This window comes from Neomonachus schauinslandi, chromosome 1, assembly GCF_002201575.2.
Source record: "Neomonachus schauinslandi chromosome 1, ASM220157v2, whole genome shotgun sequence".
Classification (NCBI taxonomy): domain Eukaryota; kingdom Metazoa; phylum Chordata; class Mammalia; order Carnivora; family Phocidae; genus Neomonachus; species Neomonachus schauinslandi.
Genome location: NC_058403.1, coordinates 11,960,037 through 11,974,615, shown reverse-complemented (window position 1 = coordinate 11,974,615; position 14,579 = coordinate 11,960,037). Strand labels below are relative to the sequence as shown.

The 14,579-nt window shown below is 44.6% G+C and overlaps 1 protein-coding gene across 1 annotated transcript; it reads right to left on the bottom strand.

The window, feature by feature from the left end:
* Positions 1 to 3,142: 3,142 nt before the first annotated feature.
* On the bottom strand, positions 3,143 to 4,214 carry C1H21orf62 (chromosome 1 C21orf62 homolog). The gene has a single exon (XM_021677999.2). The coding sequence runs from the start codon at positions 4,212 to 4,214 to the stop codon at positions 3,555 to 3,557; it is 660 nt and encodes a 219-aa protein (XP_021533674.1). The 3' UTR covers positions 3,143 to 3,554.
* Between the last annotated feature and the right edge of the window lie 10,365 nt (positions 4,215 to 14,579).

Genomic DNA, 14,579 nt, shown 5'->3' with positions numbered 1-14,579 from the left:
ACACATTCTCTCTCTCTAAAATAATAAATAAATCTTAAAAAAAAAAAAGCACTGAAAGTGATCTTCCACAACCCTGAGGTCATTGTCTTCACTCCATTCCTTCTGCGTCTCTTTCTACCAGTCAGTGGGGCACTGGGGCTCTCTTGCATTGGCTCACCAGAGCTGACTGTTAACTTTTCAGGAATTTTGCAAGCTGGTTGTTAGTCATTATTAAAAATTAAATTATAGAAACTTACGATTAGGGCGCCTGGGTGGCTCAGTTGGTTAAGCGACTGCCTTCGGCTCAGGTCATGATCCTGGAGTCCCGGGATCGAGTCCCGCATCGGGCTCCCTGCTCGGCGGGGGGTCTGCTTCTCCCTCTGACCCTCTCCCCTCTCATGTGCTCTCTCATTCTCTCTCTCTCAAATAAATAAATAAAATCTTAAAAAAAAAGAAACTTACGATTAATTGTATAAAAAAACAAAGATAATCCTCAAAACTCACCACTTCTTAATTCTACTGCATTTTACTATTATTTATGCTCTTGGCATTATTTGTGCCTATTGCATCTGTAGGTAGAAATACTATCTAATCATGTCCTACTGTGCATCTTTGCCCAACTCTGTGTTCAGTGGCTTCTCTTGGTAGCTTGAAATTGGTTATGATGTCAGTATTTACACCACTAACATTGGAAAACACTACATATCAGGGTTTGATTTGTTGTTTTGTTGAGTGTGCTGGAGAAAATGTTAACAATGCAGATTAAATTTAAACGTGTATCATTTCAATAGCTTTAACATTCTGAATAGTCCTCCAAGTTAAGGAAATATTCCTCCAGTATTTGAAAAATATTTGATTCAACAAAGAATTTGCTTACATCATTGACTAGCAAATGACATTCCCACAAAAATCTTTGTTAATTTTTCTCTTATTCCTAATGTAAGTAAAAATATCAGCCAACATTCATGCCAGAACTATACTCATGCATCAATCACAACCCTAGGTTCGCTTTGGATATAAGAATTTGCCAAAAACCACCTAAAGCATTCTTTGGGAATTAATTATATACATAGAGTTTATAATAAAGAATATAGTATATTTTATTATCATTTTGTAAATTGTGTGATATACATCCTTTATATCAGCAAAATTTATAATAAACTTATGTACATATGTATCTATGTACTTTTTTTTTTTTTTTTTGGAGGGCTGGGGGTTAAACTTTTACCGGCACACCGCTGATCAGAGGTGACAAATGGCCAGACCCAAGCTTAAGGGGACCACTGACGTGGTTTGTTTGACCACACAGTGTTACTGAAAGCAACAAACAAACAAAAAAGCAAAATAGTGTGCCAACATTTACAAATTATGAGATTTCACACAAAAACCTGGAATTCCTAATTTTCTTGAAGGATAAGATCTGGCCCCATTGTATTCTCCCACAGTGACACTCAGAGCTAGAGCTGAGCTGCTGTGGACCCTTCAGGTGGGGCAAATACTCTCAGTTTTCCACTATCCCCACGGCTCCCTGCTGTCCCCCCCCCAACCCTCACTGTCCACTGAGCACCAAGTGCCATTTTCTCCCACGTATGTGCTGTGGATTTTCTCTGCTCCTTATTTATCCTCTATCAGTGCAACCTGAACCACATTTTCAGGTCAGAAATAAATCAGGCAAGCTTGATTTATTACTAAATTAACTTTCATTTTCTATTGCTTTAAGTCCCATTGATCTACAATTATTTCTTACAAGAATCACTTACAACATCTGTGGAAGGGCTTTGAAACTATTCAAAGCCACCAAATGGAAGAGAATGCATATTAAGATGCTCATAATTTCTAAATCATTTAATTTTGTACTTTATTAATAAAAATCCATTAAAATTCAGTTTTTTACATTTTCAGTAACTCCTGATAGTAAATATATTTCTTATTCATCCTTTCACTTATATTCTTCTTGCCTTCCCTTTTCCAAATCCTTTTTTTCCTTGTCTTTTTCTCTCACTTTAAACTTACCTCCCAAATACAATGTCAATAATGAGGTCATTGCATTATTCTATTAAAATTCATACTTTGGTCTTAGTTTTGGCCTAATTTAAACACTGACATTATGGACTCATGCTAATTAGCCTGAATGGCCAAATCCCCCACCAATTAAGCGAATGTAAGATATTTCAGGTTATTTCAGTTACCCTATGTTAAGGGTAAGAGAAAATGTGGTGAATGTGATCTGCAATCATCAGCCCCAAGACATCCTGTTACTTTATAATAAGACTCTTTCTTACCATTATGACATTATAAATGCAATTATGTTTCTAGTTCCTTGCACTCTAAGTTTGGTCATTTGTATCATAATTGCCATGGATTCTTTACATTGTATCTCAGTGGTAAATTGAGTCTGTGAGGAAAATTTTTGTACACTGGGGTTTTTTTTTTTTTTTTTTTTTTTTTAATATGTTACCTTGGTTCCTTTTGTCATCACACCTAAGACCATTTTGTGTCAACCATGTCATACAAAGTGTCTTAACTTTCCAGAATTAAACATCCGAGTGGACTGAGCCCTAAAATTTCTTTTGTTAATTATCTTTTAGTCATATGAGCATTTTTGTCCATAACGTTATACATGATTATTAGATTCCCAGGCTAGCCCCTGGTGGTGTTAAATGCAGTTCTAATGGTACTAATCTAAGTTCTTATTTCTGGAGCAGAAGGAGGAAGGGGGGATGAGGAAAATGGGAGGAGAAAGGCGAAGTGGTACAGTGGGGACAAAGATAGAAGAAGGCAAAGAAAGAAAGAATGAAAGAAAAGGGATACAAGAGAGAAACTCCCTGGGTTTAGGCCTTGCTCTAAGCAAAATTTGAGATATATGCCATTGGTTTTTGTGTGCTCTGGTTTTCATTTCTGTATCACACTCCTCGAACCCTAATGCTCTCACTTGGTCCTAAGGTCCCACCCTAACCTGACCTGTGCCACTCTTGAAACTCCCCTTCCTCAGTGCGTATATTCTTAGCGAGTATCAGTCTAAGAGATATTTGGGAAATACCAGTCTAAGAGAACCTAATCATTTTGTGGGACTCACAGTCCTGAAGCCTCTGAAATCTATCCTCTTCTTAGGGGAATTCCAGTCAAAGCAACAAAAGGAAGCAGAAAAGAAATGAAGGCAGTATTTTGAAGGAAGATACCTTCCTTGGGGGTCATCCCCTGTGCTGAGTTCCTCTAGGCAGTCCTTGGTGTGCGCTTTCTCCATTTCTGATCTGATATTTCTCCACAGACCCAACCTCTGGCTGCTCTCAAGACCTTCTGGACTCAAGTCGTTCTGTTTGTTTGGTTGGTTTTGGGGGGGTGTTTTTTTTTGTTTATTTGTGTGTTTCTTTTTCTTTTGTTTCTCGAAACAGCTCCCGTGGTTGGGCAGAGAGGAGAGCAGAGAGGGCTGGTTGTACGTGTGGCTCTGTGGTGAATGGGGGCTGGGCAGACAGGTGAAGTTGTAGGTAAGGCTACCCATGGCCTCGTTCCCAGATTCCTTGTTCAAGTTATCCATAGTGTGCCAAAGTTCCTGGCGGTTGGCCTCTTTTACAACGTTAGTAAATGAACGTGATGACATAGCTCCTATTGCTTAAAATCGGGAAGGTTTCGAAGTAAGACAAGTAAGGAAAATGGTTGGCAATGCGGGCAACGTCTTCAATACTGTAGGCTTTTAAGGATGATCTCCTCTTGAAAAGTGCCATATCTAAGAATGAGATGTACATACATGTTTGCCAGCCTCTTTGAAACCACACAGGCTTCTGTCTGGGTTCACTTTCCCCGCCTTTGTAGATGAGTAGGCTCTGCTCTGGTGATGGGCGCCTGGCCTCGGTGTTGACGCGAAGCCTCTTCAGACCACAGATGGCCAGGTGCTCAGCGGGGAGAGTGCTGGTACTGCACAGAGAAAGCTTCAGGTCCTGGACCAGCGTGAAGTTCAACAGGAGGCCCAGGGCAGATGCATCAGTGAACCAGATGGTCAGATGGTCGATGTGGCTGGCTTGCTCGAGGGCCAAAGGTAGCACGGTGTTGCAGCTGCACCTCAGGTTGGCCAAACTGTAGTCACAGTCCTGGGCGTCCGCAGAGCAGCTACAGTTCCGAATGGTGTTTTCCTTCATGAAAATCAGCGTGCTGTTCTTCTGCCCACTCGAGAAGCCGTGGAGTACAAAGATGCCCAGCGTGCTGGCCAGAAGGAGGCTGTGCCCCAAAGGTGGTGCCATTCTACCCTCAGCGTGTGCCGCCACGTTTGCATTTCCCCTTTGTGAGCCAGTTCATTGGAACTCACCTGAAAGAAAAATGTGCAGCTTGGTGATCGCAGGCACTCTGTTAAAAATAATACAGCTTATGGGGCGCCTGGCCGGCTCAGTCGGGAGAGCCCGTGACTCTTGATCTCGGGCTCCTGAGTTTGAGCCACACATCGGGTGTCGAGATTACTTAAGAAATACGCAGCTGATAGAAAAGGAGCCCCCGAAATAACCCACGGTTGGGTTTGGTACCCTCCGCTCTCTCGTAGTTCTATCAAAGGCAGGCAATGCACGGTCTAAGAGCCTCTGGAAAGGCAGCCTCTGAGGCATAAGATTCCCTGTGATGTCGGCTGACAGACTAACACACCAACGGCAAGCAGCACGGGGTGCCTGAGATGAGACCCGGGGCACCCTGCTGTCTGTGGGCAGGGATTTGTGGGGCTTTGAATGTGCACATTCTCCAAACATCGTCTTCCTTGTACTGAGTGCTTGGCAGCCCCTGAACCACGCACATTCGCTCCTCCCCCTCAATAGCTGACTTCCTGGAATTCGGGAGACAAACAGTTCCGTGTTGGATTCAGCTCCCCAAGCGCTACCTGTTAAACAACATAGCATGAATACTAGTGAAACATTTAGTTAATGATAAACTTTAATTTCTAACTAGACAAACATGCCCCCCATCATATTAATCTGTTTATAGGTCCATTGATACATTCCTGCTCTCCTACAAATGTAAGTATTAGAGTAGATTTTAACTGGGTTCAGAGACACTGAAAATGCTAATCACACACCAATTAATCACAACGAACTTGCTTATCTGCTCCTTCCCCAGACCAAATGTTATAAATAGATGTTATCAAATAGCTTAGTGGAGGGCTCCAAAACTAAGCAATATATCAGCAGCGATCAATGATCTAAATAAGGTAGGAGTGTACGCATAGTTTAAGGAGCAACGCCAGTATCTTATCTGAAGGAAAATGCCCCGAGTACCTGGCATATAATAGATGCATGGCCTCCTTTTATGGTGAGCTTGGAATGAGACACACGTTATGAAGTAGGGTGCCAGGTTTCAGTCTTGCAAAAATAATTACATTTCCCCTGAGTAAGCCGATGACTGACCAAAAGATACAGGACCAAAGATACCATTCAGTTCTTCTGAATTGACCAAAGAGACAATTCAGTCCATCCGGATGTACAAAGCACCATGGGTATGGCAAAATACTCGGAATAAGACCTCTGACTTGGAGAGTCTGGGGCTAGTGACAGGACCCCCACAGGAAGTGCTGGGCAGGGATAGATGGATCTGTGTCCGAAGAGGACAGTGACAGCAGGAAAGAAGTGAGGCAGACATGCACCACTTAGCGTGCAAGGTGAGGCTATGAGGTGGCAAAGCAAGGCAAAGAGAAGACCAAGGGAGGCAAAGCTAAAAATGCCGGGGTCCGGTGGACAGGTGGAGAGCACAAGTTCATCAGCAGGTGACTGGAGTGCAGGGAAACTAACCTGAAGCTCAACCAAGTAAACTTGAACAGAAGGTGAGACATTGGTTCATGGCCATCATAACCTCATTCATTCAGCAAATGTTTACTGGGCGTTCACTAGGCGGCAGGCACTTTGCTAGCCCTGTGGACGTAGCCCCGAAGACAACGAGCTTCTGGAACTTGTGTTCTAAGGGACTTGATTCTGCTTCCAGGCCTACATGTGAGGACCAAGGGCCTGCAGCAGAGGGGGAGGGAAAAAAGGCAGGAGTCAGGTAGGGTTCAGCACAGGCCATGTGCCAAGGCCAAGCAGAAGAAACAAAGATGAACAAGACGTGTACCCCTGCCTTCCAAGGGCTTATAAGCAGAAGAGGAGGACAAATAAGGCTGAACTGAGAAAGGCCCTATTGAATGTATAGTTATAGGGACATGGCAGAGAGATGGATTAAAGTCCATTTGGGGGATTGAATAAGGTGCTTTATAGTGTTTTGTGTTTATTTTGAAGTTGGCACAGGGTTTTCTGAAAGGATGTATTCGTTGGTTCATTTTGTAATAAAAAAAAAAGGGCTTTGAGAAATGCATAGAGCCAGAATTCTTCCTGAACATGAGATTTAACAGTTTTAAATAAGTTTAAAATGTGGTGGTGACTACCCCACTTAGTAAGGAGCAGTGACTAACTTATTAATTACAGGATAATTTTAGATGATCAGTTGTCCTAGATTCCACTGGAGGTTTCTAGGTCTTCATGCCCCAGTAACCCTTTCATCCCAGAACCAGGAAAACTGTCATCAATGCCACTGGCTTGCTCTGATCCCAGCCTGGAGGGGAAAAGGGAGGCAGAAAAGGATCTATCCATCAGCCTGGAACCTGGTGTGAAAAGTGTCCATTTCGTTCTTCCAGATGCTGGTACCATTCAGAGGCAAAAGAGGTAGAAAGGGAAACAGAAATTGATTTCCTGAAACAAGTGGGTCTGGAGATCATAAAAAGGATTTGTGAGCAAATCCCCGACCCCCTGCAGTCAAGGCCCTGGCTGGACCTCAGGGTGGCCCCTCCCTGCCTTCTGGATATTAGGGAGCTTGAAGGCTGGAACAAGGAGGCCAGATGCATGACGCCTCATGATGAGGTACAGAGTGGGACAAATATTCCTGGTAACAAGCTTATGCGGTTTTCAAAAAAGAAGCTAATTGGACATCTTCTCCTTCGGTTTTACCCTAGACTTCTTTCTTTAGATTTGTTGAACATGGATTGTGAATACCTGAGTTTCACTATGTATTTATTCATTTGTGGGCAGATTCCAGCCTGGCATAAGGAGAATGGGCACAGATACATCACACGGTCCCTGCTCCTAGCTATGCCCCTGACCATCGTGAGGAAAGAAACTGTTTTTCCTCTGGGGGTTGCTCATCTTGTTAGAAGGGAAATCACGATCTACTGGTGACCATCTTGTCTCCAGAAGGGGTGAGCTCACCAGACAATGAAGCTAACACAGAGAAGAACAGACACGAAATGGAGAGATATTCTTAACAACCTTTTTTTGAGCACTGGGATCAAGCCATGCCTGACATCCTTCCTTGATTTTTGAAATACATGAACGAAGTTTTTTTATTTTTCCTACTCAAACCAGTCTGAATTGGATTTCTATAACAAGCAGTGAAAAGAGTACACTGACATTTGGTAAACTATCTTTTTTTCATTCATTCAATAAACCTCTGTTGAGTCCTTGCTATGTGCTAGGCACTGTGTTGGAAACAGAATAAAGCCAATAAGAGCTCCCTCAAGGGGTTATACCCCAGGGAAAGAGACACTTGAATCAATAATCACAGTATGCTGTGATAATCACTATAATAACATTTTGTATAGGGTGTTATGTCTACATGTAACTTTCCCTGGAAATGGAAGATATCATGATAAGCTTCATGGAAAAGGTAGTATCTGAGGAAGGCAGTAGTTCTTGAGTGAGAAAAAGAAGAGAAAAAGTTATCTATGTAATTAGCATAGGGTGATCAGAATTTGGGAAAAACCCAGAAGTAGGACGAGAGATTGATGGGCCATGGGGATGGTAGTAGGAGAGAGGAACTGAGGGGTCCTGTAGTGTGGAACCTTCTGACTTGCCCTGACACATCATTTTCTCAGCATCCCAGATTTTGTGTGCTCTATCATTAGGATTTGCCTCCTATGTCCTAAGAGGAGCCCCCCACCCCACCCCTCTGATGGGCAGGGGCCTAGCAATGTGACAGGTCTGTGCTGTTCTGTGGATGTTGTGCTGGAATCTGCCCACAAATGAAAAACTACATAGTGAAGCTAGGGCAAAGGTTGATTCCTCCCTTATGTTGCAGCGTAATGCCATTAAGGAGCCGTGGGGTGGGGAGGGTGTGCTCTGCTCCACGTGGTCATGCAGGGACTCAAGCTTTCCTCCCTAGCTCTGTCATTTCCTGGGCCTTTGGATCCTCTGCAGGATTTTCCATTCACAATTCATCGGCCAGAACTCAAGCACTTGGCACCCCCTCTCTGCAAGCAGCTTAGAAATGAAGTCCAGCACCATGCCAAGGGAGGAGCGGATGACCTGGGTATTGGTGGGTACTAGAGATTTCTGACATGCCTAGGTGGTAAGACATAATAAATGGCTTTATGCAACCATGATAAACAGTCAGGTGGTGTCAATCCACCCAAATTTCTCTGGCAAGATGCAGAAAACCCTGTATGATCATTAAATCTTTGAGCCTTTAAGTCACTGAACATGTTGATAAACCAGAGCAATGATTCAGAATCAGTTCCAATATTAGTTTTGTATTGCCTCCGAAGAAATCTCAACAGCAATTAATACTAGCAATTAGCTGCATGAAAGCAAAGATTTCTGAATTGAGCAGATATAGACATCAGTGACTTCAAAACAAATTCCACACAGATTCCTTCTCAATCTAGGATTACATGCAACGTTTAGATAATGTTTATACTTGGCTCCAAAAGGAATGTTTCAAATGCACTAGTTCTGTTTACAAGAAGATACTACTAGTAAGGAGACAGTGTGTTGGTCGGTGGGAGGATGCCATTTGGACCATTTGCCCAAAACAGATTTGAAATGTCTTGAATAATGATGTTTTGAACTCTGTAGTCTCAACACAAAAGAGAAAAAAATATGATTGTGGAACAACATAGTGGTATTCCCCTAATTCTAACAACAATTAAAAACTAAGAGTGATTTCAAATTTTTAATTCAGAAGTGAGTTTAATTGAAATTAGAAGGGATTTTTATTTTTTTTTAAAGATTTTATTTATTTATTTATTGGAGAGCGAGCAAGAGAGAAACAGCATGAGAGAGGAGAGGGTCAGAGGGAGAAGCAGGCTCCCCACTGAGCCGGGAGCCCGATGTGGGACTCGATCCCAGGACCCTGGGATCATGACCTGAGCCGAAGGCAGTCGCTTAACCAACTGAGCCACCCAGGCGCCCTAGAAGGGATTTTTAAACGTTAAAGGTGGAAAGGCACTTAGGGAAAAGATTCAGTTGAAGAAGCTGGGGAAATACGACCAGAAACAAAGAAGATGCTCCAGCAAGAAGCAGATGGTCTGAAAGAGAAATCTGAATTGTAGTCACGAGAAGAAAGGCAGAAGACAGCCAGGGTCTGGGCACCCCACGAAACCCACGTTGAAGCCAGGACTTGGGAAGCTGGGCTAGGCTGTCTCTCACAAATGCAGTTCTCAAAGTGTGTTTCTGCAAAACTCCTTGAGGATTCTGAGGGGGTGACAGTGAGAGAAATCCCAGAAAAGGAGACAATTTGGAATTTGGGGTGGATCCCACAAAGAGAGAGCTATGCCTTACTCTTGAGGGGTATTTTATCAAAAAGGTGCCCAGTGTTGCTAACCCTGAGAGCAGGAGGATGGCCTCGCTCACCCCAGGGGTCTAATGGGTTGCCCCAGGAACTCAGTAGTACTCTGGGAACAAACAAGTAGGCAACTAATTATAGGGCAATGGGGCAATGTGATTGGTGAGTGCTTATTAAAGACACAGAGCAAGTGTTGGGCAGAAGGACTGGGAAAAACTCCCAAAGGGGGTGTTGTTAGGGCCATGCAGAGAAGGGGCTGGGGAGAGGGAAGGGGAAGGGCTGCAGATAGAAGGGTCACTTGAGCAAAATCCCAGAGACTAGAGTGCTTGGCGCATTTGGGAGCCCATGACCTGGAGTGCAGGCAGGGCAGGGGTAGACAGGACCTTGCCAGCCAAGCTCAGGCGTTTAGTGTCCAAACCTCCTCCTCCACTTCCTCCTCCTCCTTCTTCTTCTTTTAGAATGAGGAGAGCTTTCTTTTCATTTTATTTATTTATTTGAGAGAGAGAGAGAGAGCATAAGAGCGGGGTGAGGGGCAGAGGGAGAAGCAGACTCCCCGCCCAGCAGGGAGCCCGATGCTGGGCTCGATCCCAGGACCCTGGGATCATGACCTGAGCCAAAGGCAGATGCTCAGGCACCTGAGCCAAAGGCAGACTGAGCCACCCAGGCACCCCTCTTCAAACCCTTCTGATCCTCACCCCATCAAGAAAAACTAAAAAACCCTCCCTAATAGATGTAACCTTTTATTTATAAAAAAAAAAAACCCACTATAAATACCATATTTATATATCATTTACATCGTAAACAATACACAGTAGATTTTTTTAAAATTTGAGGTGAAAAATAATGAAAATTGGAGGACCTTCAGCTCTACCCCACTGGCCTGGCTTGTGCACTCCCTTGGATGCAAACACCCCCTTAGGAGGCCCCTGAAAGAGGCAAAAAGGAGGCACTGAAGGTTAGTAAGCAGGACAAACCCGTTTAGTTCCGGGCGTAAGGAAGGTCATTTAGGCACCGGGCAGAGATGAAATTGGAGTAGAGACAGAGAGAGCAACATGAGTTCTAAGTAAGAGAACACTTTTTTTTAAAAAAAGATTTTATTTATTTATTTGTGAGAGAGAGAATGAGAGACAGAGAGCATAAGAGGGAGGAGGGTCAGAGGGAGAAGCAGACTCCCCACTGAGCAGGGAGCCCGATGCGGGACTTGATCCCGGAACTCCAGGATCATGACCTGAGCTGAAGGCAGTCGCTTAACCGACTGAGCCACCCAGGCACCCGTAAGAGAACACATTTCTTTTGTATTTTCTTTGAAGGTTTACCTCTCTCCGTTTGCTGACTCCTTCTCACTCCAGGCTTTCCAGATAAATCTGTTTCAGTATCTGGAATCTGGGGGTGGGTGGAGTGTGGACCAAGAGAGGAGGATTCGAGAGGCAGGGATGAGGACAAAGCTCCTGGACACCTGCCTGAACTCCTCGGGAGGAACAGGTGGTGTAGCAAGCAGGGGATCCCGAGTGGGTTGCCCTGGAAAAGCATTCGGTTTTGTTCTTAGCATCCCATCCTGGCTTACCTGGGACTCCGCTCCTGAAGACACCCACTTGGTCCCTGACTGCCCAGAGAAAGGCAGAATTCATTGTCTGAGTCAGGAGCCTCGTGGTGGTTTCGTTAGGCTGGCAGTGAGACCGGCTGCTGGCAAGACAAGTGATAGGCAAGATTATGAAGTGGGTACGGTAGCTTTCCTGTCCCCAGGGTCCCCTTGCTGTGCCTTCCTCTTAAGTCCTTGGTCAGGGCTCATCCAGGTGCCTGGTGCTAAAAACCCACTCTCACAGAGGGCTCTAATGGCACTTCGGTAAGCCTTCATATGGATTTAAATAAACACATTCTTGCCCAAGGGTATTTGCATTTTAAGCCTTATCCCTACGTGCCCCTTGTTAGAGGGAAGGCAAGGATTAAATAAGAAGTAGGGGAAAAGTGTGGGATGGGGACTCCTCTTGAGGACACCAGAACCTAGAGATCTCCTGTTCTCAGGGCCGGTTCCCCCTGGTCCGTGGCTGTGCAATCACCCTTCCCAGGCAGGCCCAGGAGGAAGTCCTGGCTACCCTGTATTATGTGGATGAGATGCTCATGGGGACCCGTTAGGTGCAGGACCTTGAGAAGCTCTTTGAGAAAAAGGATCTTGGGCATTTTTCTTTTCTTTGGCTCTGTCCCACAAACGCACCACGGGAGGCAGGTTACAGATAAAACACTACGGAAGATGATATGTAAAAGAGGAGTGATAGCTTTGCTGTTTAATATTTCAAAGCTTACAATGTTGAAAGTTACGCTGATTTGGGTCTCTCCTCCATGTTTTCTTAACTGTGATAAGTGTTGTCTTTTCTTTCTTCTTCACATTCCACAAGAGCACACCCCCATCCCTGGTACGAGCCCCTGAATTTTCACATGCCCTCCCAAGTGTCTGCCCCTGGAGACACCGCCTTGTGCACTCTCTGTGGGGGAAGGCCACTTCCCTGTCATTGAGCTTGACACAGTTCACCGTGAGAGGCACAAAGCGGAGTTCACCGTGATTCTGAGATGATCGGGATCTCGTTGGATTTATAGAGTAGGAGCTAAACTGTTTGCTATCATCTGATTTATTTCCTCATCCAGAAAATGAGGAAATCAAAGTTCATGTCTCCATGAGATGGCATTTAGCAAAATTAGCATCAAGCATGCAATTAGGGTCTCAAGAGGACACGATTTAAAGTATTGTGATGATTCATGTTCAACTCACTGTATATTGTGGGACACTCAGAAATGACTTTCTGAGCCATTTCTCTCAAAATGGCATGGGGATGATAATTCCTACCACACTAGGATATAATATGAGTAAAGCAGGATTCCTGTGGAAATATATATAGTCTATTAGGGCTTTTCATGAATACTGTTACTATTAGGAAGTATAATATTCTATGATATACACAGTATTATAGTACTATTTATTAGCTATGGTATTTTGTAATGTCAGAATTATAATGATAATAGGGATATATTAGCATGCTCTGTAGGGCATCCTAAAAGCCACCCCAAAGGAATAGAAAATTATTGGTTCATTTAATGCACTACTTACACCAAAAATTTAATAAAGAACAGGCTCAACATAAGGCAAAAATGCCTCTTTGCACCATTTTTCCTGTAACAGACAACTCTGATTTACAAATGTTCTTCTGTAATTCTGGGGAATGGGAAGCCTTGACATTATTAGTGAGCAAATCTGGTAAATGGAAATAAGTGTCCAATTCCCATTTCAAGTAATTCTACACATTCTAATTTAAATGTGTGTAAAATATTTAAAGGAGCAGCAGGGTATGGACGATGATCAAACACGTTCTTTCTGGTCTCTTCTTATCCCTGCCAGATACTGTGGGGGCTTGAGTAAGGGCCCTTGGAGATACATGTCCTAATCCCTAGTACCTGTAAATGTTGTTTTATAGAGCAAGAGGGACTCTGCAGATGGGATGAAGTTAAGGATCTTGGGATGGGGAGATCCTGGATTATCTGGGTGAGCCCAGTGTAATCACAAGGGTCTTTCTGAGAGGAAAACAGGAGGAGACAGAGAAGAAAAAGGCAACACGACAAGAGAAGCAGGGATCAGAGAGAGTGATATGGCTACAAGCGGTGCAACGCCGGCCACCTCTAGACGCTGGAGAAGACAAGGAACGGACTCCCCCCCCCCCCCCCGGAGCCTCCAGAAGGAGTGAGCCGTGTCCACACCTTGATTTTAGCACGATCAGACTGCTTTTGGACTTTGACCTCCAGAAATGGGAGACAATGAATTTCTTTTGTTTTAACTCACCATGTTTTTTTTTTCTTTTTTTAAAAGATTTTATTTATTTATTTGACAGAGACACAGAGAGAGAGGGAACACAAGCGGGGGGAGTGGGAGAGGGAGAAGCAGGCTCCCCGCGGAACAGGGAGCCCGATGCGATCCAGAACCCCGGGATCACGACCTGAGCCAAAGGCAGACACTTAAAGACTGAGCCACCCAGGCGCCCCAAGTCACCGCGTTTGTAGAAATGTGTTATGTAGCAATAGGAAACTAAGACAGAGGTTATAAGGAAACGATAAAACACCCATATCCAACCACCCTTTGGACCAAACGCACTAGCAACTCTGTTCACAGCCCTGCAGTATTTGCTAGTTGTTTCCAGTGTCTTACTCCTCTCACTAGCCTGGATCATAAATAAGCTCGATCCTCAACTCCATGTTGGGGTAACTAGATCCTCAACTCCATTACTCGTTTTCTGACATACCAAGCTCAAAACTGTCCAGAGTAGTTAGGCTGTATTGGACCCAGCCCAGCCTAAACAGATGCATCTGGACGTGTCTCATGAATTCAGAAGGGGGGGCCTGAAGCCAGTGGTTATTTGCATGTGTGGAACTGTCAAGGAAAAAAGAAGGAAGCGTGAAGATGCTGTGTGAAGGCCTGGGGCAGGACCTAGTGGAGGGACAGGATGGCACCTGTCTCTTCTCAGCCCCGACTAATTAATGCCTTGGGCTGAGTCCAGGTGAGCTGCAGGCACAGACTGCCTGGACCGAGAGGTGGGGCACAAGTGGACCCTCTCTGGGCGGCAAAGTGTGACACTGAGTTGGGGACAGAGTCATTCTCCCCACTTCTGCACTGCGTGCAGGACAGCTCCGGCACAATGAGGAAGGAGGTCCAGGCAGCACCATTTGGCGCTTCCAGGAGGACAGACTGGCGATGCCCCTGGGCCCTGCTCTCCGGGAAGTGAATCAATGGGGAGCCCCATGCCTAAGGCAAGGGACAGCCAACATCCAGTGGTAGCTGGAGACAGAATTGGGTGAAAGGATCATGTCTGAGCACAGGTAAGACATTCCTGGGACTCTATTATGTAGAAACAGTGGGAGGAAGGAAGCAAGGACCTGTATTGGGTAGGTGGAAGCACAAACCAGCAAAATACAAGCTGTTAAGGTTCACTTAACCTTATTTGTGCCTCCTGGCTGGTGAAGCCAGGATCAGTGGATGACTGCTTTCAGATTAAATGTATTTAAGA